This window comes from Eptesicus fuscus, chromosome 7 (assembly GCF_027574615.1).
Source record: "Eptesicus fuscus isolate TK198812 chromosome 7, DD_ASM_mEF_20220401, whole genome shotgun sequence".
Classification (NCBI taxonomy): domain Eukaryota; kingdom Metazoa; phylum Chordata; class Mammalia; order Chiroptera; family Vespertilionidae; genus Eptesicus; species Eptesicus fuscus.
This window is the reverse complement of record NC_072479.1, coordinates 28,909,280-28,933,063: the sequence shown is the minus strand read 5'-3', so window position 1 is coordinate 28,933,063 and position 23,784 is coordinate 28,909,280. Positions and strand designations below refer to the sequence as shown.

The following is a 23,784-nucleotide window of genomic DNA, read 5'->3' as shown; positions in this document are numbered from 1 at the left end:
TGAGCATAACTCGGGTAGTGTGTCACTTTGAGGAAAAAACACTATTTCGCAAATGTTTCATCCTCAGGAGCAGCAAATGTTTCATCCTCAGCATGCGGCCGCGTGTCATCAGAAATGGCTACGCGTGTCAGTGCTGACATGCGTGTCATAGGTTCGCCATCACTGACTTAAGGAGTCTTTTATATCCGTAGGAAACTGCTTATCAGCCAAGATCCCAGGGGCAAGTCGAGGGTCAATCTTGCAAACAGAATATTCCAAGGCTAGGCAGCTCAGGCCGACTACGCTAGCTCTTTTTTGCAGAGATTCTTCAAGAAATGTTCTTTACAAGTCATGTTCTTTATTCTGAGTATGAGATCCCAAGTACAAGAGCATCATGCTTTCGTTAATAAATTAATTTGATATGATAGAGACACTAAATCACAGAATGCAAAGCTGGTCTACATGTAGACTGTGGATGAGGCCTCATGATGAAAACCAATACTTACAAAACACCCTCACATTCAGAGTATAATGTAAGACATTCTTGCAAGTCTTGCAAAGAGGATGGCCTACGTCAGTGGTTGGCAAACTCATTAGTCAACAGAGCCAAATATCAACCGTACAACGATTGAAATTTCTTTTGAGAGCCAAATTTTTTAAACTTAAACTTCTTCTAATGCCACTTCTTTAAAATAGACTCGCCCGGGGCCGTGGTATTTTGTGGAAGAGCCACACTCAAGGGGCCAAAGAGCCGCATGTGGCTCGTGAGCCATCGTTTGCCGACCATTGGCCTACGTGATCTGGACAAACAGCCTATACCCTACATCAAGATTTTATGGAGTGGCGATGGTAGAGGGCTTAATGAAACCTGCATGGCCTAAAAATGAAGAACTCTTGTGTTTTTCTTCTCCCCAATACATGAATCTCCTTCTAAAAACCTATGCATAGAAAAGGTCCACCCAGCTAGGGTTGTGATATTGGGGCTCATAGATTTAATTTAGAGAAAATAAAGATAGATAATGTTTCTGAAAATCTGACTTTTCTGATGGTAAATCCACATCCAGTACAGTGTTTATAGATTGAACAGAAATACCAGAAATATTATAGAAAGAGGATTAGTTGGCTTAGAAATAGACTAAAACTGAAAGATGGGAAAATGATGTCAATAATATTTTAATGAATATGGATGAATATATGCTACTATAAATATATACATGTATAACAAATTGATATATTAGAATCCAGGGTAATCCTTTTCTTGTGTTTATGAAGAATTACTAATTAAATGCACAACCCTGGCCAGTTTGCTTAGTGGTTAGAGCGTTGGCCCGAGGACCAAAAGGATATAGATTTGATTCCCAGTCAAAGGCACATGCCTTTGTTGCAGGTTCAGTCCTCAGCTCTGGTTGGGGCTCAAGCGGGAGGCAACCAATCAATGTGTCTCACATAGATGTTTCTCTCTTTCTGTCTCTCCCCCTCCCTTGCACTCTCTCAAAAAATCAATGGAAAATATCCTCAGGTGAGGATTAAAAAAAAAAATTGCAATGGTATCATTATGTCTGAAGTATTACCCCTCTAAGATCAGAAAAAGGAAATAAAAGTATACAAGTACTTAACAAATATTGTAAACATTAAACACTTAGGGCTGTCTGACCCTATTTTTATTGTAATATTCTTTTAAAAATTGTTTCATTGAGATCCTTTTTTTAAATTTATTGTTTAAGGTATTACAAATAGTAGTACATATGTCTCTTTTTTTTCCCCCCCACTGACCGCCCCCCAGCCTCCTCTACCCCTGGCACTTGTCCTCATCCCCCCGCCCCCAGTGTCTTGAGTCTGTTGATTGTGCTTATATGTATGCATACAAGTCCTTCGGTTGATGTCTAACCCCCCCAGCCCGCCCCTACCTTCCCACTGCAGTTTGACAGACTGTTCAATGGTTCTTTACCTCTGTCTATTTTTGTTCAACAGTTTGTAATGTTCTTTATTATTGAGATCCTTTTAATGTTTTTACTTTGCCAACGTCCCTCATTGAGGTTCCTGGAGAAAGATGTGGGTGACAGTGACTTATTGATTTAGCAGCTAATTACCAAACAAGTTTTGACAGTTTATATTTATGATAGCCTAATAAAATCAAAACCATTGAGTACAGTCAGCATCAGACAACCTAAGAGGGCAATTGGATTTTATCTGGTGACCTATTGAGTAATCTGACATAAAGTTCATTAGCATCTGTTGGCCACCTACATTGTCAAGTAATGAACAAAGCTTTGGAGTTGCAAAGACGATTCAAAATATTCCTAACTTTGAGTTTTTTATAGACTAGTGGGGGGTACAGACACATAACAGATCCCTTCAGTAGGATTTTTGAAATTTTAAGTATTAACTTGAAATACCTTGCATCTCTCAAATTCTGTCCCATATCCATACGAGGTGACTCCATCCATCCAGTTACTAAGTCATCTTCAACTCCCCTTTTTCTCTTATATCTCTATGCTCAAACTATTGGCAAATTCTGATGACTGCACCAAAAATCATATATAGAATCGATCACTTCTCACCAACTCCACCTCTACTCTTTGGCCAAACCTATTCTTCTTATCCAGATTATGAAATAAAAACCAATCTGTTTTCCCTGCTTCCATACTTGTGCCTTTTAAGTCTCTTTTTAACATGGCAGCAAGATTGCACCTACAAGCCCAGTCTTGTCACTGGTACAAAACCTGCCAATTGCTTCTCATTTCACTCAGTAAAAACTAAAGCCTTGAGAGTGGCTGACAAGCGCCTACCAGACCTTTCCCCTCGCCCTGAGCTTTTCATCTCAGCCTCCCAGTACCCAACCCTACTTCACTCTACCCACACTGGCTTCCTAACCCTTCCTTGAAGTCAACATGTTTACTTTTGTCTCTGATCCTTTCTTCCTCCTTAATTGCTGCTTCCTCTTGCTTACAGTGTACTTTCTTTTTATTCTGTCACTGCCTTTGTTTCTTTCTTTTTTAAAAAAATATATTTTATTGATTTTCCACAGAGAGGAAGGGAGAGGGATAAAGAGCTAGAAACATCGATGAGAGAGAAACATCGACCAGCTGCCTCCTGCACACCCCCACCGGGGATGTGCCCGCAACCAATGCACATGCCCTTGACCGGAATCGAACCTGGGACCTTTCAGTCCACAGACCAACGCTCTATCCACTGAGCCAAACCGGTTCCAGCTGCCTTTGTTTCTTTACTCAAAAGTCATTTTCTCTGGATGCCTTCTTTGCATATCCTATTTAAAACTACAATCCTCTTAGTCCCCTAAGATATTTTATTCTACTTCCTCACTTTTTTCTCTATAGCTCTTCCCATCATCTGATATTTTAGTTTTGTTGTTTGACTCCCCTGACTTGAATGTAACCCCCATGAGGGCAATTTTTCTTTCATCTTGTTTTATTCACTACTAGAGGCCCGGTGCAAAAAATTCGTGCACGGCAGGGGGGGGGGGGAGGCGGGGGCTGTGTGTGTGTGTGTGTGTGTGTGTGTGTGTGTGTGTGTGTCCCTAGCCCAGCCTGCACCCTCTCCAATCCGGGACCCCTTTTAGGCCCGATCCTGGTGGAATCAGACCTAAATGGGCAGTTGGACATCCCTCTCACAACCCAGGACTGCTGGCTCCCAACTGCTTGCCTGTCTGCCTGCCTGATTGCCCCTATCCACTTTTGCCTGCCAGCCTGATCAACCCCTAACCACTCCCCTGCCAGCCTGATCGACGCCTAAACGCTCCCCTGCTGGCCCGATTGCCCCTAACTGCCCTCCCCTGCCAGCCTGGTCACCCCCAACTGCCCTCCCCTGCTGGCCTAGTCGCCCCTAACTGTCCTCCCCTGCAGGCCTGGTTGCCCCCAACTGTCCTCCCCTGCTGACCCAGTCACCCTAACTTCCCTCCCATGCCAGCCTGGTTGCCCCTAACTGCCCTCCCCTGCCGGCCCAGTCACCCCCAACTGTCCTTCCCTGCTGGCCTGAATGCTGACAACTGCCCTCCTCTGCTGACCATCTTGTGTCCACATGGGGGCGGCCATCTTGTGTATTGGAGTGATGGTCAATTTGCATATTACCTCTTTATTATATAGGATTGTTTCTCTAGCACCTAGAAAAATGCTCAGCACATAGCAGTCACTCAATAATTGTTGAATGAATGGCTCTCCTTTTTGAAACATTCTCTGATCCTCTAAGGCATACTTAGGCATACTCTTTCTGCGTGTCTAGAAAGAATATCACATACATAAAACATTTTTTCATGTCAGACTGTGTGAGTTTAACTATAGGGACAGGGCCAGCAAATGAATCACAGAGCCCAGTGCAAAATGTAAATGTGACATCCGTTGTTCCAAAATGATTAAAATGTCAAGATGGGAACTGCCAAGTATTAAACCAAGTGTGGAGCGCTTCTTAGGACAGGCTGTATGCCCCTGAAGCCAGACCTGTGGTGGAATTATATATGTGGCTCTCCATCTTCATATCCTAACAGGGAGTAATGCTCCTGGCACAGAGCAGGTACTCCATAAAGGCTTGCTGACTGAATACACATATCCTTATCTAGAAGAATCTGAAAGTATTGCACTTACATAGTACCATCACAAAATCACTCTAACTTTTGAAAACATAATGAAGATGAGGAGCCTGAAGCCAGTTAAATGTGTTTTTGTGAGTGATACGACAATTGGAAGGGGAAGTAAGGAGTCATTGTTGCCCTAAATTCTAATTTGAATGGTTCACTTCTGGTCCAGGTTGATTTTCAGAACTTACTTAGTTTTCTACTTCAAAAATTTTTGAAAAAGCAAGTTAGAGAGAGATGATCCTGATCTATTCTATTTTATATTATCAAACAAGTCTTTATTTTATTCAAGGTGTACAGCATTGTCTTTCAAGACAATATTCTGTACAATCATAAAGGTGATAGATTCTATCAGTGGTGCATGTATTTTGTGAATTAACTGTATTAACTTAAAATAGGCAATTTGGTATCAAGAGAAACCTTTTTGTTTCCTTGATGCAAAATCAAATATATATAATCAAATCTATAACATTTATGTGATTACCAGTAAGTCCACTTTCAACTCCCAAGTAGGAGACAGATTTTTGCTATCAGTGTTCTTGTTTAATGTTTTATAGAAAATAAGAATTTGAAAATGAGCTTTAAATCCCAAGATAATTTTCCTTAAAGAATATAAGGCATGTCTATTTGCAGGTCACTTTTGAGAAAATGGTAATTCTATTTTCTTTTTTGCTGACTTAAGAAAGTTCTACAGGTCTCTAAAATCTTCAATGTACTGAACATATAAATGAAAAGAGATATGATTGAATTAGTACATGAGTGTGAGCCCTCTAAAGGTGTGGGAGCAATGTAGGATCTTCAGTTACTCTATCCTTTCTTCATTTTCTCAAGGTCAAGACAGCCTTTTGCTATAAAGGACAACGATAATATAAGAACAGCTCACATCTTTATAGTAGTTTTTATTTTTCAAAACAATGTTTTTTGTTCTCACACTATCATTTTTAAGAAAATAGAAAACTAGGTTATTTTTATTTCCTCCAGGGAATTGTGCATACACACATTGAACAAAATTTAAGGAAAAAGAGAAGCAAATGAAGAGCAAGTAGAGTATTGGAATTCAGAGATCATTTAGAATAGATTTTTTTCTACCACAGTTTAAAAACATTGTTATTTTAATATGATATTATTGCCACCGAAATATATTCAAATCTCTAAAATTTTAAGTTTATTATTAATTTGTAAGCATTATCAGAAGAAATAAATGATTAGTTCAGTAGAGATATATCATGAAGATTTTCAATCTTTCTTTTAAATTTCCTATAAATCAGCATCATTTTAAAATTTGCAAATGTAAGGTACATGCTATAATTGCTTAATATTTTCTATATAAGAAACTCAAAATATATGGTAGCATTTAACTACATTTTGATTTTAATATCTGTGATATCCTCTGAATTCAGAAAATAAGTCAAGGTAAAGTTCTAAACTGCAGAATATTTTGATATTTTGAAATATCTGATATGTTGAAAAACCAAATTAATAAAAAGTTCATGGAGTGATGTATTATAATTTCAAAAATTTTATGTTACATGTAACCAATGACTCCAATGACTCCTAAACATCACTAAAGTAATTCAGAACCTTTTTGGAATAAAACAATATATTGTGATTATTTTGCGAATTAACTGGTTTCTTCCAGGCAAATTAAAATCCAAAGATCACATTTCTGCAAATATTCTGTTCTTGATATGTCTGAAGAAAGAGACAGCTAATGAGATTTGCAAAACCTGGAAGAAAAGGAAACAATAGCAGATCAAAATGTAATCAATAAGAATAATTTACAATGTCAGCATTTACTGTGTAATCACTAAAATGCATTCTGTAAAGGGAAAAAAAGATCAAATAGCATGAGAAATTTCAGAGTAAGGTACATATGGTTGTGAATGAGAAGTCTGCAGAGAGAGTCTTCTAGAGTAACCTCGTTGTCACCAAGCTCATTTATAGAGGGGACTAGAATGAATAGACTGTTAAATTTTAATTACATGGACTATCATTGGACTAGCTGCCTTGATGAACTGCTGATCTGTTTTTTGTTCATCTTTCTAACCATATCATCAATCTTACAAAACTGCCTCTTTTTGGCACAGGATTATGAAAAGTAGTGTTTAAAAGGTAGCTAGTAAATGGAGCACAGATAACACACCCCCTCAGTCTTTCCTTACACTCCTCAGCTTGGACACAAAACCATTTCAAAATAACTATGCTAATGCTTGTAAGAATGTCTTGGTTTACCATCATTCAGCGATTAAAACTGTCATCCTAATTTGGCCAAACTGTGTATTATATGTTCATTCCAATGTTATAGTATGCACTGTAATAATCTGTCCACTTACAGTTTTCTTGAATCCATAGCCTTTACTTGCTTATCAGTTGTCACTGAGACTGGAAAATGAAGTCTTGCTTCTAAATCTCAGCTCTGTAGCTGGCACCTTTCAGGTCATGAAATATGTCTATGTTGCTTCCACTGTATCTCCAATATCTAGTACAGTATCTGAATGACAGCAGATATTCACCACCCTCCAAATTATCTCAATGAATGAATGCGTCTATGAGTGAATAGATTTACTAATGTCAAACATCTGCCTAGATTTCAGAAGTTTGCCAACTTGCCAACATGGTGCTCTGGCTGCTGAGATAGGAAGTATTTTTTTAATATCACAAAGCAGTGAAATTATATGATACCGGCCAGTGTGACCCCTTATTAACAATCCCCACTGACTTAGCTGATTTAGGGATATCACCTCCAGCTGGACCTATCCCTCTCTTAGTGCTAACAGTCTCAAGATCCTGGCTCCTATTCGATTAACTTGTTTGATTAGGTCTCCATCTGTTTGTTCCATAGATTATTCTGTATTATTTATAGTTAATATTTCTATCTTTAAACACAGGAACAAAACCTTACCTCTGAAACCAAAAGTCCAAAGTTAATGCCAATTAATGATAAAGCATTAGCTTGATACCATGCGTTGATTTTATTTTCACAACCCTAAGGAAAAAAAGTCACTTAAAATAACTCGGAGATTGACATAGTTTTATACGTAATTCTGTTACCAATAAGAAGAGACATAGAAATCAAACATTTAATAAAGTCTGAAAAGCAAGTCAGTGTCTAACTGGAGACAAGGAATCCAGGAAGCTTCATATGATGACAGGACACCTTGCTTGCTACTTTTAAAGTTACTAAGATGTTGTCATGCAATTGAAATCAGAAATTTATTGTTTTAGAGGGATTTAACTGCAGACAAGTGTAACTTAATAGGGTATATAACTAGCACCTAAAATTATTAGTAACCAAATAGCAGAAGCTTCAAAAAAAATCCTCTAGCTCAGCCAGGTGTGGCCCAGCGGCTGAGTGTCAACTCGGGAGCCAAGAGGTCACTGGTTCAATTCCCAGTTGGGATATATGCCCGGGTTGTCGGGCTCAATCCCCAGTGTGGGCGTGCAGGAGGCAGCCAATCAATGATTCTCTCTCATCATTGATGTTTCTATCTCTCTCTCCCTCTCCCTTCCTCGCTGAAATCAAATAAAAATATATTTTAAAAATTTTTTTTAAATCCTCTATTTATCTATGAATAAATTATATAATTAAAAGATACATCTTAACATTAGTAAATAAACTATACAAAGTATTAGAAGTTCTTGGGATGGAAATCTCTAGTTCATCAATATTCCATACCTGAAAATAGTCATTGCTCCAGGTGAACCTGTACTCTCAATTCTGCCAAATTTACCTGAATACCACTTTTGTCATTGCTGGGATCCCCTCCCTTCAGTTTCTGCCAATCTCCATACTCTTTAATACTGGTATGGCAGCCTCTCAACAAGAGTTGCCAATAGTGCCTCCTTCCTCTTCAAGGATTTGGAAAGGAAGGCTGAGGAGAAAGGTTGAAGGCATCCCAAGTTCCAGTAGCACTTACCAGATCACATAATCCCAGAAAGTTTACTTATTTATTATACTAGAAGCCTGATGCACGAAGATTCGTGCTTGAATGGGCTTTCCTTTCCTTTCCGCTCAGGCCCCGGAGCAGCCTCTTTCAGCTCTGGGAGCTGCCTCTTTCCGCTCCAGCCCCGCCTTCCCATGCTGCCCAGAGGCCCTGTGAGACCCGGGGTGGGGCAGAATGCCTGCGTTGTCGCCATGGCAACAATGCAATCATCCCACCCACCCCCGTCACTCAGCCCCTGTGTATGCAAATTAACTGCCATCTTTGTTGGGTTAATTTGCATATCACTCCTGATTGGCTGGTGGTGTAGGAGAGGTACGGTCAATTTACATGTTTGTCTATTATTAGGTAAGATACCTGAGATAGTATAGTACTGCAATCACCTAAATATAAGTTCAATTTAGATAAGTCATTGAAGAACCTAACCACCAGAAATAACATTGTCTTTATATAAAAATTGGCTCAGAATTCTAAATTGACTTGCAAAATAAAATTTTTAAAAAGGCACTGTAAAATATTTGCAGCAGCTTTGACTTATCTTTACCTCTAAGTAAGTTGCATTCAGTGGCTCATCACAAAACCACTTTCTTAATGTAGAATTCGTGCAAGAACATGGTACCTGTTCTGAATTTTCTTTATTCTCATTCTTTATCCAATCTGTGTAATTGTGTTGGCCACAACACTGCAACTAGGAAAAAGATTTTATGAATTTAACATAAAATATTCAAAATGCAGTTAATTATATAATGCCCATACACATAAAGTGTTTTCATGATAAATTTATTCTCTGTTAAAATGTAGTGAATTAAGTAAAGTAAGTACACATTTGTTTAATCTATTACATTGTTGCTGCTATTGTTGATGTCAGCAAGAGGTAAAGATCTTTACTTGATAAGTGGACTATGTTTGGCTGAAATTGTTATATCTGAATTTATTTATAGGAGTCCAGAATGAAAGGTATGCTTGATTTACCAAATCCACAACCATGTTTCAGGCCAGAACATAGAAGAAAGAATCCTCTTCTGAACTATAGCAGTTATCTTTCTTTATATTTATCCCCACTATGCTGCCATATGTGTTTAATATACATTTAGAGGGTTAATCTACTTTCTTTAGGATTAATGTGAGATGTTAACTTTCAATTTTGTATTGTGTGAAAAACTGCAACAAAGAACCAAAAAGATAATAAGGAAGATAGTCATAGAGATGATCAAACATCTAATAAATGCCTCATTTCCTATCCTATTGAGTTGGGAGGATGTGAAAAAAATCAGTTTATATATTTGACACCTAGAAAACAAGAGAAGGTTAAAGTGAATATTTCCTTGTTTTCTAAACTTGTTATTGAAAGTTATAGCATCAGTATTGTCTATGTCATAATATGTACCAACAATTTTGACAAGAACTTAGGAATGTTGAATGAGTATAATAGTGCTTTAGAGCTTGGATATTAAACGTTAGTTAAATCAATCAAACCTACGTATAATATACCAATTATGTCCATGGTTAGGAACTTTAAGCTGGATTCTCATTAATGATAGCAATATCATACATAGAATTGTTTTCCCATTTATCAGTTATGACCATAAAAAAAAAGGTTGTAATGCAATCTGGAAATGGAATACCTCTACAGTTCACATACATCAGAGAAAACATATGCAGAATAAAACATTTATAATTACATTTCAATTCTTCTAAAATGCATTTTGTTTAGTAAGGGTACTAAAAATAATGAACTATTCCTATGTGAGGCATCTACAGTGGCAGTTAAGAATACAAAATCTAGTGCTGGATTGTCTGGGACTGGATGTTGGCTCTGCCACTTATTAACTGGGTGATGCTGGCTGGGTTACTGAATCTCTCTGTCTTCCATCTATAAAATGAGAATGATAGTTTGACCTCATTGGTTGGGAGGATTAAGTGAGTTAATACATGCAAAGCACTTACAAAAAGAACTAGAACTATGTAAATGTTTGCTACTTTCTTTATCAAGCACTTACTATGCTACATTCCAGGTGCTGATCTCTTCCTGTAAATTATTTGGCTGACCATACCAATTCCCTTCACTGCCCAGAAATAGCTGAACTGTTCAATAATAACCCTAACAACATTAGCTAATAAGTATTAGCTGCTTACTATGTTCCAGATCTAAGGCTTTCTAAATATTCTCTCTGTTACTTCATTTATTCCTGCCAACTAGAGGTAGGAGTTATTCTGCCCATTTTACTAATATGAAATGTGAAGTTAAGAAAATTACTTGTCCAGGATCACAAAGCTACTGTGGCAATCCAAACATGCAGGCTCAAGTGGGAGCCATCGTGCTACTCTGCTCCTAGCTAGGACTGTGCTCACACATACCTCCCAAGGGTGCAGGAGGACTAATGACCCTACTTGGCAAAAACCACCAACACTTTTCTAGGGAAACCAGGTTAAAATGCACATCACTTAACCCAGAAAAGGAGCTGTATATAACAAAAGAAAGATACAACTAAGATCTGTAAGTGGAGACAATGTAATTATTCCCTATTTGTTTTGGAAGAAATAAAAGAATGTCTCATTTCTCAGTCCCTATCCTCTACCCTTCCCTCTATTCCTCTCTATCCTACAGTGATCACCTCTGACATCTAATTTTTAGTTTTATGCTAATTTATCTTACTGTTTTTTGTAAAGCATTCAGAATAGTCCACTTAAGTATGTCTTCAGGCACATCTTTAGATCCATACTGAGAAATGACTAAATCAATTTCATTATGCCATACTTGGTGAACCTGTTGAAAATTGGATAAAAATTGAAATTTTGATGGGAACTTTCCTTATGTCTCCTCATAAAAGGGTATTCAAAGTTAGTTTTTTTGTTTTCTGCTTATGTCTAAAAGCTTTTTTTCTTCCTTATACCTATTTTTAGCAATCTCAGTGAATACTGATGTATTTGGTTTTACTTAAGCATTCAAAAGTTCATGACTTTCATAACTCATCTCTAATTTGGTCCTCAAAAATGCCAAAATTTACAAAGAACAAATACTATTCCCATTTTATGAACAAAAAGACAGATACTCAGAGAATTTAATTATTTGCTTTGTTTACATGAATAAGGAAGAGGAGCTGAGACGTCTATACTCTGAGTAGCCAGATTATTATGATCTCTGAATGCATAATAATCTGGCCACTCAGTGTATATCCTATATAATAAAAGGCTAATATGCAAATTGTCCCCTTGACCAGGAGTTTGACCAGCAGGTAGGCCGGCCAACTGCCCATGTCCCCTCCCCCTTGCCAGGCTGGCCGGACCCCACCCATGAACAAATTCATGCACCGGGCCTCTAATATATATATATATATATGTATACACACACACACACACACACACACACACACACACACACACACATACACACACACACACACACTGAGTGGCCAGATTAATATGCATTCAGAGATCATAATAATATGGCCACAAAGTGTATATGTTTTATTTAAATTCCAGGCTAATGACATTTCCTTATATTTTGCTGTCTTTGAATAATGAAAATTAAATAACTGGTGAGAATACTATAATAATTAAAACATCTGTACAAGTCAAACCCTTATGCAGTTACTTATATATCTATGCTTTAATATATGTAAGAAGATTAGAATAACATAAAATGTTACTTAGAGCTACAGGTTATCTAACTTATTCTCTAAGTTAATTTTTATTTAGAATAGAAAATGATATTTTGCATTCTATAGTGTTGCCAGGAGAGGACAGACTCATGTTCTCATTTACCCTCTAAGCATTATTTGGGAGATTCAAAGCACTTATAAATCACACCTTTGTACATAAGAGTAAAATGAGTTTCCTAAATAATCTGGGCGACTACTATATAAATAAAATTCCTTCACACATATTTAATTTGACAAACATCCTTGAAGTCCTAATGCATCTCCAAAACTGAATTAGGCATTGTGAATAACATAAGAGATTTAGAGGCTCCTAAAAGTTTAATCGACTTTGAATGTAGAAGACAAATCAATGTAAACAAAGCTGTTCTTCTCTGGGATGAGTTAATAGGGGTTCGAGTCCAGGCTTTCATTTGGCCATGATATATTTAAGCAAGTATTTCTCCTCTCAGAGCCTCAGTTTCCTATACTAGAAAGTAGGATTAACACAGCTCTAGGACAGGGGTCCTCAAACTTTTTAAACAGGGGGCCAGTTCACTGTCCCTCAGACAGTTGGAGGGCCGGACTATAGTTTAAAAAAACACTATGAACAAATTCCTATGCACACTGCACATATCTTATTTTGAAGTAAAAAAACAAAACGGCAAAAACACCCGCATGTGGCCCACAGGCCATAGTTTGAGGACGCCTTCTCTAGGAGGATCAATAATATAATGCCTAGAACATGCTTATCACAGTCTCTGGCTCATGGTAGTTATTATCAAACTAGAGGCCTGGTGCATGAAATTCATGCATGGGTAGGGTCCCTAGGCCTGGTCAGCGATCAGGGCCTTTCAGCTGCCAGCCTGGACCGCCCTTCATTTCGTGCCGCCCCCTGGTGGTCAGTGCACATCATAGTGGTCATAGTGAGCGATCAAACTTCCGGTCTCTCAGTGGAACTCCCAAAGGGACACTTTGCATATTAGCTTTTTTATATATATATAGATGATTTTTATTATTCTTAAAGTTTATAGAGAAAAGTATGTGAATAATACTTAAGTAAATATGGGTGAGAGTGATACACTATATTTATGTGTTAGGGTTTCTTAAGTATCCTATATAATAAAAGCATAATATGCTGTGTTTGACCAATAGGTCAACTACTTGACCAGCCACTATGATGTGCACTGACCACCAGGGGGCAGACCCTCCAACTGGTAGGTTAGCTTGCTGCTGGGGTCTGGCTGATCGGGACTGGGCGAGAGGGCCGGACACACACTGGAGCCCTCACATGGTCCCTCCCCAGCCGGCAGGCCAACCTCCTGCAGTCCCTCCCTGGCTGGCTGGCACCCATTGGCCCTGATTGGGACTGGGCAAGATGGCCCCAATTGGCCCCGATCACCGGCCAAGGGACCCCACCTGTGCATGAATTCGTGCATTGGGCCTCTAGTTATACTATATTCAGGTTTTATCACTAGTTCTATCACTAGTTAGAAGCTTATTGGTTGGGAACTAGTGCTTTTCCACCAAAGCAGCTTTACAGAACTTACCTGCTGTACACACACACACACACACACACACACACACACACACACACATTTTGTATGTAGAGAGAAGAAATTTTAGCTACAAATGCCAGGCCATTAACAACAGGCCCTGAGTGGTTAGATACGCAGGGTAGATGCTAAGTATAAGATAGCTAATAAAGGTGGAGGGCAATGGTATCCTAAAGGAAGATTTTGTTGGGTTTGGCCATTACATAGGTGCCTACATATAGAGATAATTTGAATGCTAGGAAGCAAGGAATTAATCAAGAGCTCATTTAAAATTAATGAAGGGGAGGAAGAGGACTCTTGAATAGCTACTCTATGACAGGAACTTTGAAAATTGTCAGTTTCTCTGTAAGGTAAATAGGCATTAACCAGAGGATACAGATGAAGACTAGGCTTCAGGCTATTAAGTATCTAGTCATATGCAAATCTGTATGACTTCAAGTCCATGCTCTTTTTACTATAGGACAATTCCACTAATACAAAGACAGCCTCAACTACCCTGAAACAGACATTTCTTGAAGGATTAAAAGTAACCTTAGGCTGTAATAGGTAGGTTTTGTTATGAAAAGTTTCTTCATGCAATTTATTATGTGTTATTTTGAACTTACCTAATTAATTTAACTATCTTACTCATGGCCATACTGGTGCAAAATACATGAATTATTCAGCCTATCTTTTTTTCCAGTCTACTTAATGAAATTATTAAATTTTAAATGAATAAAAGTTGAAAATATTTCCTTATAGAAGAGAATATAGTAAAGTGATTGGGTCAGCAGTGGTAGCCAGGGTGGGCTGGGGGGCCAATTTTGGATTTTCCCACACTCAGCACATTTCCCACACATTCTTTATTATTTGTACATTCTCAGTCTTCTGCAAGCAGAGTAAAAGACAAGTTCCCAAATCCACCCTTCCCATCTGACACCTGGCCCCTTCCTGTACAGAATTCTAGTACTTTCATTGACTCTTTTTATCCCCAGAGACATTTACTTTTAGCTTTTAATATAGGCTTATAGGTCTCAAAAATCTAATGTATTCAATTTTCTTTAGATTTTTTTTTTTTTAAAAAAGGCTGATCTTTCCATACCTCCTCTTTCTTTGTGAAGATGAGTGCTGAAAGTACAACCTGAACACCAAGGGCCCACATTAACAGTACTGCATACTAAAACAGAAGAAAAATAGAGATGACAACTATGCTTTTAACATATTTTTAGATGCTACAATGATGGGAAAGTGTACACGATATGAAATACTCAGTCTTAAAATACACATAGATATTGCTGAAGTTTCCGGTTCTCATATACAATATCAAAATTATTAAGACAAAACAGCAAAGGAAAAAAATTATCAATGAGCATTTGGATAAGAGCAAGAGAGAAGGAAGTGATAGAACCCTCACAGATTATGTGGTCTAAGGAGATGTTGTTGATACCATCTTCATTCAGATCTAAAACCGTCACAGAAGGAAATTCAATTAGTCAGTTCCCTTGACCAGAGTAGACTAAAAATCAGTGTCTAGAGTGACCATCCAGACCTTTAGTGCTACATGAAAAGTATTTCTGTATTCTTCCCAGCAAGACACAATCACTGCAGTTAAATTTATTATTTATCTTCTTGACAGTAGAATGCCTGTGAATTAAAATTAATTAGATTTAAAAGAAATGTTAAACACTATAGCCCATCTAAGTGTGTTAGTTGTGATCTATAGCTACCATATGTACCAAATGGCTCATGTTCGGTTTATATTCCTGATTGTAATTTATCTTTTCTTGTTATGTCTTGGGAGAGAGAATACTAGCCAGAGGCTAGAGTTTGCTCTTCTCAGCAGTTACATTTCTCTTTGTTAAATAATAAATTTTTATCTCAGTTATAAGTCAGTTTCCTACATGGCATGCACACAAGGAGAAAATGTGCTGACCACAGGATGTGTTTCCTTTTGCATGCTAAACTACAATGCTTGTTGACTTGAATATACTTTATACTGATATTAGTCTTCATACTCCTAAGTTAGTTAATTGTAGTTCACCTTAAAAAACAGATCCCTATTGACTGTGTACTAAAAATTAATATGTAAGTGCACAAGTATTGAAGTACAGATTTGATCCATGAAAAACTCTCCCCTCAAATTCTACCTAGAGCACTTTCTTGAAAGGGGTAGATTTAGTTGCCTTATGCCCAAGAGAACACTGTACTGAAATGCTGTGATAACATAAATCATTCAGTTCAATAGTGTGACTTGGACATTCAAAATCAAAGATATACTTTCAGGCTATTGAAATGAAATACATACCAGAATTAGGAGCCATCTGACTTCATATTGAATTCCCAAATAACCCAAGAGAAAAAGAAGAACAATAGCTGATCCAGTTCCAATCAAAATTCCAAAAATATATACTATCAAGTGATTACTTTCATCTGTGGAAATAATAAAATAACTTATTATTAAGTAATATTTGTTTTCTATTTAGTGATAAATGCAGCAACCCAAATTTTCTCTAAGCAGCTGTTGCCAAACTACTAGGATTCTTTCTCACTCTTTTAAAAACTTTTTTCTAGACCCTCTTACTTACTTACAGAAACAACTTTTCTTCTTTTAATGGCATGATGGAGAATTTCTTCAGTTTGTGAAGAAATCTTTACCTTTGCCTTATCTTAATTAACTTCCATAAAAATAAGCATATTTTTTCTAATGAATGGAGGTTTTAGGGGTAAAATAGGCAGATTTAGGAAGTTTTAGGAATTAGGGGGCCCATGGGGGAGAACCGAACTGCAGGGCTGCAAAAACTGGGAGCAGCTAGAAGATACACATTTACAGAATAAAGGGAGAGGAATCCACTCACTCACAGAATAAAGAGGAAAGCCACAGGAAATAGAAAAACAAAAGGGAGAAAAAGAGGGGAACCCCGCTGTGGGGTTTGAGCTCTGAAGCTGCTCTAGTGACCAATCAGAGGGGATATCAGGACACAAAGAACTGCAGCCTTTATAAACCTTAAGAAAGAGGGACTTATTGGGTCTCTCTCCCCGTCCCCACGTGGGACTCTGTGCTTGTTTCCCAATAAATTGCCACCTTTTCCTATACCACCTTTTGTCAGTGGCTTCATTCTTCAAATCCACCTGGATAAGAACCTGGGAAATCACCTTTGCATCCTGCCCAGAGGAAAAACCATGTGTTCCAGTTTAATTTTTGTGTTTCACTAAGATGAACTTTTCGACAACTAATGTACATTCAAATATGCATTTATTTATTTATTCATCAAAAAAATTTAAGTACCTAAATTATGTTCAAAAGCTACCCTGAGTTTATTGCTAATATGGCCCTATTAAAGCTATATTTTATTCTCTCCACATCTAGATTGAGCTTTCTAGAGGGATATCCTATATAATAAAAGCCTAATATGCTAAGTGTCCAGTTGTCTGGTTGTCCATTCAACCAATCAAAGTGTAATATGCTAATGATATGCTAAGGCCGCTGAACCACTGGCTATGATGTGCACTGACCATCAGAGGGCAGACAGTTGACCAGTCAACCAGTCGCTAAGACGTGCACTGACCACCAGAGGGCAGATGCTCTGACCAGTAGGTTACTGAGTGAGATGGGTCGGACATGCCCTGGAGCCCTCCCACAGTGCCTCCCCTGTTGGTCAAGCTCCTGTGTCCCTCCCCTGCCCCGATTGTGCACCGGTGGGATTCCTCGGCCTGGCCTGCGCCCTCTCGCAATCTGTGCTGAGGAACCTACCCCCCAGTGCATGAATTTCGTGCACCGGGCCTCAAAAGATTAACTGTTAAATGCTTAATGCTATGGCACAGACTGTAGAACACTAATTGCTTGGTAAATATTTGTTTAAAAGCAAGAAGAATAAATATATAAAATATGCCATCGGTTCTATGGGACAGGCAGTTGTGTGCTGGAGCCACTTGCTCTGGCTCATGAGAGGCACTGCTGCCCTGGCCAGGTGGTTGGAGTGTCACCCATACACCAAAAAAGGTTGCAGATTTGATCCCCAGTCCAGGCAGGTATGAGAGGCAACTGATTGATGTTTCTCTCTCATATAAATGTTTCTCTGCTTCTCTCTCTCTCTCTCTCTCTCTCTCTCTCTCTCTCTCAAAAATCAATAAAGCATATCCTCAGGTGAGGGGGGAAAAGGCAACTGTTAATTTTTTGAAAAATATGAAAGCCAACTCACTTCACATTGGCACTTTAAAACTGACCATTGTAGGACACAAGACACTGGGGGGCGGGGGGTGGATGAGGGCATGCGACAGGTGGTAGGGGAGGCTGGGGGAAGGTCAATGGGGGGAAAAAAAGGAGATATATGTACTACTATATGTAATACTTTAAACAATAAAAAAATAAATAAATAAATAAATAAACAAATAAATAAATAATTAATAAAACCATAGTTCCAAAAAAAAAAAACAAAACCCCCACAAAAATGCCGTATGAAGATAAAGGTGCTATATTAAAAGTATTACTAATATTAAAAGTCTTCCCAAAACACATTACCTCAAGTTTAAGCATCTCCATTAGAAAGCAGAAAAAATAATAATAAAATGATGGATGAAAGGTGGAAAACAGGACTGACAAAAGTACACACAATAAAAATGTCAAAACTTACTGCTAAATATGATCTCTTATATTAGCATACTTTTAAAAGATAAACACTTTTTTAATAACTATGCTGAATATAATCATACTTATTCCATATCTTTATCAACATTTTAGCTTTTAAAACTAAAATTCAAATGAGTTTATTTAGAATAGAAATTAAAAAAAAATAATAAAACTGACCATGGTAGTAGTGGTTAAACCATAGAAATCAACAAATACCATCAATCAAAACTCTGCATCACAAAACCTGTTAAACATTTAGCAGCATACTTTTGGGTACAAGAGCACCTAATCCAGGAGCGGGTGGGGAGAAGGTAACACCCGAGTTTAGGCTTTAAATGACAATTAGAAATACCTACAGTGGAACAGTAGAAGCATCTGGAGGCTCGGGACAGCGCGTTGTGTGTGGGAAGCCCTGCTTGGCTGGTGCTTACTGTTTGAGGCTGGTGAGAATGGGGAGGTTCGGCAGGGGACACATAATGGACATGATATGTGGTGTTTTCTAATCCTCTTCACCAGAATTAAAATCCATGAGGACAGGACCTTTATCTTTCTTGTATACAACTGTATCCTCAGCTCACAATAGCAACCAACATATAAAGTATGCTCTATAAGCATATTTGTCATTTGAATAAATAATGGCAATGGGGAGCCAGAGAAAGGCTTTTCCTGTTACATAGCTAAGTTTGCCTTTTAAATGAATTACTTCAGTGGCATTTGGGAGATGGCTGAGAAACGAGATCAGAGCACAAGGCTATTAGAGGCTATTGCAGTGGCAAAAGACAGTTGAGGACTTTCGGTCACATGGTGTTATTACAGATGGAGAGGTGAGGGCAGAATACTTTTAAAATAGGTAAATTAATTGAAAGATGGGATAACAAAGAGGGGAGGGCCCAACATTTCTTGCCTCAAAATGGTTATCTTCAATTCCACATCCTGAAACCATAATTGAGATTTTACTATTTTAAATACATGAATAAAGTGTGCAACTTTAGCCTTCCATCTTTAAATAAGAAAATCACTTGCCTTCTACTTCTCTTTTGCACATCTCACATCCTAGAAAGCAAACCTGGTGTTGAGTCAATCAAGGACAACTTTAGGAAATAGCAGAGCAACAATATAGAAAGAACTGGGGTTTCTGAATGACGCAGTAATCTCTCTCTGATTTGTTACATTAAATATCCATTTTGTTTGAAAAAAAAAAAAAACCTTAAAGAATAAGTTTCTGGCTACCTTTGCAGGGGTTTTTTCATGAGTAAGAACATTAGGGTTAATGAGAATTATCTGTCAAGTCCAAAATGGAGGGGGAAAAGGAACAAAAAATGAGTTGCACACAATCACTACATTATTAAATTAGTGCTCTGCCCAGTGTCTGGCACAGTCAGTACTTCGTAAGTTGAAGTGACTATTGTCATTATTATGGTGAAGGAAAAGAGAAATAGAAAGGTCCACATAGCAATTTACTTACTCTGAGCAAATCCCTAATGCACTCAGACATCATGAATACTTTTCTATAAGCAAAGTATTATACAAAGAGGAGAGAATAAAGATACTAAGCACTTAGGAATAGCTGAAGTTTAGCTAAATTATTCAATATGTTGCAGCACTGTATTACATATTAAACCTTTTTATTTAGCTTTATTTTTTTTTCTATAAACATGTTTTTTTCTTACTTGATATCCTTTAAGAAATAGGTTGGCTTTTATAGTAGATGATTTTGCCATATATTTAATAATTAACAGTGTTGTCCAGTAGAACTTAATGAAATGAAGGAAAAGTTCTACATCTGCTATATCCAATAAGGTAGACAATAGCTAATAGCCACATATGGTCATTGAGTACTTGAAATATCTCTTCCTTTCTGCCAACTGAGTATGTTTATATGAAAACTAGGGGCCCAGTGCATGAATTCGTGCACCTTGAAAGGAACTATGGACCGAGAGGCTATGGTAGGCACAGGGGCAGGTCTCAGCCCATCCTCTGTGCCCCTGCCTGGCCCCTCCCGCTGTGGCCCCCAGTCCCCTGTCTGCTGGCAGCCCTGCTCCCGCCACTCCCACGCACTGACGGTGCTAGCCCCGCTCACACCCACTGATGGCGGGGAGCAATGGGGGCTGGCGCCAGCAGCAGGTACAAGTGGTGGCTACTGCCCCGATTGCCCCTCTGGAGCAGGGGGAGGTGGAAAAGCCTTCAGGGGCGATCAGGCTGGCAGCTGCTGCTCACACCCACTGATGGTGCTGAGTGATTGGGACTGGCGCTATGCACCGGCAGTGGGTATGAGCGGTAGCTCCAGTGCTGGCTGCGGGTACAAGCGGGGCTGGCGCTGGCAGTGGGTGTGAACAGCAGCTCCGGTGCCATCAGCAGGTGCAAGCAGGGCCGGCGCCAGGAACAGGTGAGAGTGCCGGGTGGGACCGTGGCATGTGGGAGCAAAGAATTTTCAGTAACCACCAGAGGCTTGCCCCGATGACAGCAACCAGCACATGCCTTGGTCTGGCGCCGCCGCTCACTGGCTCCACCATCCCGCTGCAGCCAACATCCACCATGTTCCGCACAAGCCCCCTGGTGGTCAGTGCATGTCATAGCAACCGGTTGTTCCGCCATTTGGTCCATTTGCATATTAGCCTTTTATTATATAGGATAATCCTTAGGCTATTAAACTTCAGTCCAGAGTGACCACAGCATACCATGATATGGTAAAATAAGGACAATGTAAATATCTAACATTTTTAAATAAAGTTAAATGTATTCACTTACTGTATTCATATTTAGAAAATATTTAAATATATATTTACATAAATATGTAAAAATAAAAAAAAAATGTTAAAATATATTTAATAAATATTGGAGACATGCACAAGATATCTGAACAAACACACTGGGGAAAGTATGGAGATGCATTTGGGCCTTTGCAAAAATCAGAGATGGATGATGTCTCTCTCTCTTTGGAATCTGACTCCTCTCACTTTTTTCTCCAGACCAGCTGTTGCTGTGCTTCAATTTATAAGATAAAATATGGCTGCTGATAGGTTCTGTATTTCACAATCCTGGATACCTTTTGACCTCAAGTTCAGAATTCTATGGGAAATATTGGTATTGAACATTGTGTAAGTTTAAAGTGTACCATGTGTTGGCTTGGTACATTTATATACTACAAAGTGATTACTATAGTAGCCTTAACTAATGCCTTTAGCCTATCACATATTTATCATTTCTTTTTGTATTGTGAATAGTTAAGATTCAGTCTTTTAGTAACTTTGAATTATAATATAGTGTTGTTGACTATAATTACTATGTTGTGAATAAAATTGCCAGAATATATTTATCTACTAATTATAAGTTTGTACCCTTAAACAATATATCTCTAATTCCACCACTCCTTAGCTCTGATAACTACCATTCTACTCTGTTTTTATAAAGTTTTTTTTTTAAATTCTACATATAAGTCATATCATACAGTATTTGTCCTTCTCTGTCTGTCTAAATCACTTAGTATAATATTTTCAAGGTCCATCCATTATGTCACAAATGGCAGAATATCCTTCTTTCTCATGGCTGAATAATATTCTTCTATCTATCATCTATCTATCTATCTATCTATCTATCTATCTATCTATCTATCATCTATCATCTCCCATCTTCTTTATCCATTTATCCACCGATGGACACTTATGTTGTTTGTACAGGAAATATATTTTATTTCTAAACAAGTGGTGATGAGAATAGATGGTAACTGAGGTTTAGAAGAGAATATTTAACTTGGGTAGTGAATCTATGTTGATCTCCATTATCTTTTCAAGTCTACCTTGTAAAGGTCCAGAGTTAGTAGAATAATTACAATCTTCCATTTCTCTCATTCCTCTTGTCCAAAATTCCTAGTTTTCTCTCTCAAAATTTTCTCTACTTTATGGTCTTGGATTTAAGTCCTGTCATTTAATAGGGTGTTTCTAAAACCAAGTGACAAAGACCTTCAGAGAAAAAAAATGAATTTTAGAGAAGTACTGCCAGCTGCCAAATAAATCATGCATGCAATTGTTTAAAATGGAATGCCTTGTTTAATTCAGAGAGAAAAATGAAAATAGGTACATACTTAGAGCAGTGAAAAAATTATTTCTATCTAATAAAAGCCATGCAGCAAATCCCATGAGTAAAAGTCCAAGAACCTACAAAAAAGGTCAATGTGATTTTTAGTAATTGATAATAAAAATTCATTGCATTTTTTCTAGACTAAATAATTTTGAAGAATCTTACCAGGAAAGCTCCATTAATGAGGTTAAGAAAGTATTTTAAAATTAATGATTTGCTTTTCCTTAACATTCTTTTTCTCCCAAGATACTGATGATTCTGAAAAGATAAGCAAAACTTGTACTATAAACACTTGCCATAGTAACAACTTTAAATGATTCTGCTGACTAACATTTGTACATTTTCCTTCCACTGATATATACCAGTGGTCAATATCACATTCCCTTCTGCCCTCTAAATATAAGAACATATTGACGTTATCTTGAAACTGTACCTGTCTTTCTCTATCTGCATTTTTTGGCTAGACAGTTGAGACCAAGAGGAATTTTTATAATATGTCAATAGCTGCTTTACTCAACTATTTGCAATTTTCATAAAGTAAAATATTTTATTTGGTTTCCAGTCTTAACACTCTTTTCTCTTTTCCTTTATATCTTCACTAGAGGCCTGGTGCATGAAATCCATGCATGGGGGTGGTTACCTCAGGCCAGCCTGCACTCTCTCCAATCTGGGACCCCTTGGGGGATGTCCGACTGCCGGTTTAGGCCCGACCCAATGATCGGGCCTAAACCGGCAGTTGGACATCCCTCTCACAATCCTGGACCGCTGGCTCCTAATTGCTCACCTGCCTGCCTGCCTGGTCGCCCCTAACTGCCCCCCCCCCACCGCCAGCCTGATCGCCCCTCACTGCCTCTGCATACCAACCTGATCACCCCTAACTGCCCCCCACTGCTGGCCAGGTTGCCCCCAACTGCCCCCTCCCTGCCTACCCGGTCACCCCCAACTGCCCTACCCTGCCAACCCGGTCACCTCTAACTGCCCTCCCCTGTTGACCTGGTCCTCCCTGCAACTGCCCTCCCTTGCAGGCCTGGTCCCCCCCACAACTGCCCTCTCTCCCCTGCTGGCCCAGTTGCCCCCAACTGCCCTCCCCTGCCGGCCTGGTCCTGCCCCAACTGCCCTCCCTCCCCTGCTGGCCCAGTCACCCCCAACTGCCCTCCCCTGCCGGCCATCTTGTGGTGGCCATCTTTGACCACATGGGGATGGCCATCTTTGACCATGGGGGCAGCCATCTTGTGTGAGGGGCAGCCATCTTGTGTGAGGGTGTGAAGGTCAATTTGCATATTACCTCTTTATTATATAGGATGTCTCTACTCTTTCCCAGAATAAAGTCAGCTCCTCTTGAGGTCTTGCTGGCCTGACCTCAATTTTTGCCTATTTTCTTCTTTACATGTCTTTCTTC

General features: G+C 38.6%; 1 protein-coding gene across 1 annotated transcript; it reads right to left on the bottom strand.

The window, feature by feature from the left end:
* Positions 1–6,225: 6,225 nt before the first annotated feature.
* TSPAN19 (tetraspanin 19) lies at positions 6,226–22,616 on the bottom strand. Its single transcript, XM_008143794.3, has 8 exons — positions 22,551–22,616; positions 22,390–22,462; positions 15,987–16,111; positions 14,784–14,858; positions 11,165–11,275; positions 9,053–9,196; positions 7,470–7,553; positions 6,226–6,294 (listed from the first exon to the last, which is right to left on the bottom strand). Exons 1-8 carry the CDS (start codon positions 22,614–22,616, stop codon positions 6,226–6,228), a joined length of 747 nt encoding a protein of 248 aa, XP_008142016.2.
* Positions 22,617–23,784: the final 1,168 nt, after the last annotated feature.

Excerpts from the sequence above, each read along its gene's own strand:
- TSPAN19 (XM_008143794.3), bottom strand. The coding sequence starts at position 22,616 with ATGTTAAGGAAAAGCAAATCATTAATTTTAAAATACTTTCTTAACCTC. Across the intron at positions 22,463-22,550 it reads TCATTAATGGAGCTTTCCTG|GTTCTTGGACTTTTACTCAT; the intron begins GTAAGATTCTTC and ends CCTTTTTTGTAG. Across the intron at positions 7,554-9,052 it reads TGAATGCAACTTACTTAGAG|GGTTGTGAAAATAAAATCAA; the intron begins GTAAAGATAAGT and ends TTTTTTCCTTAG.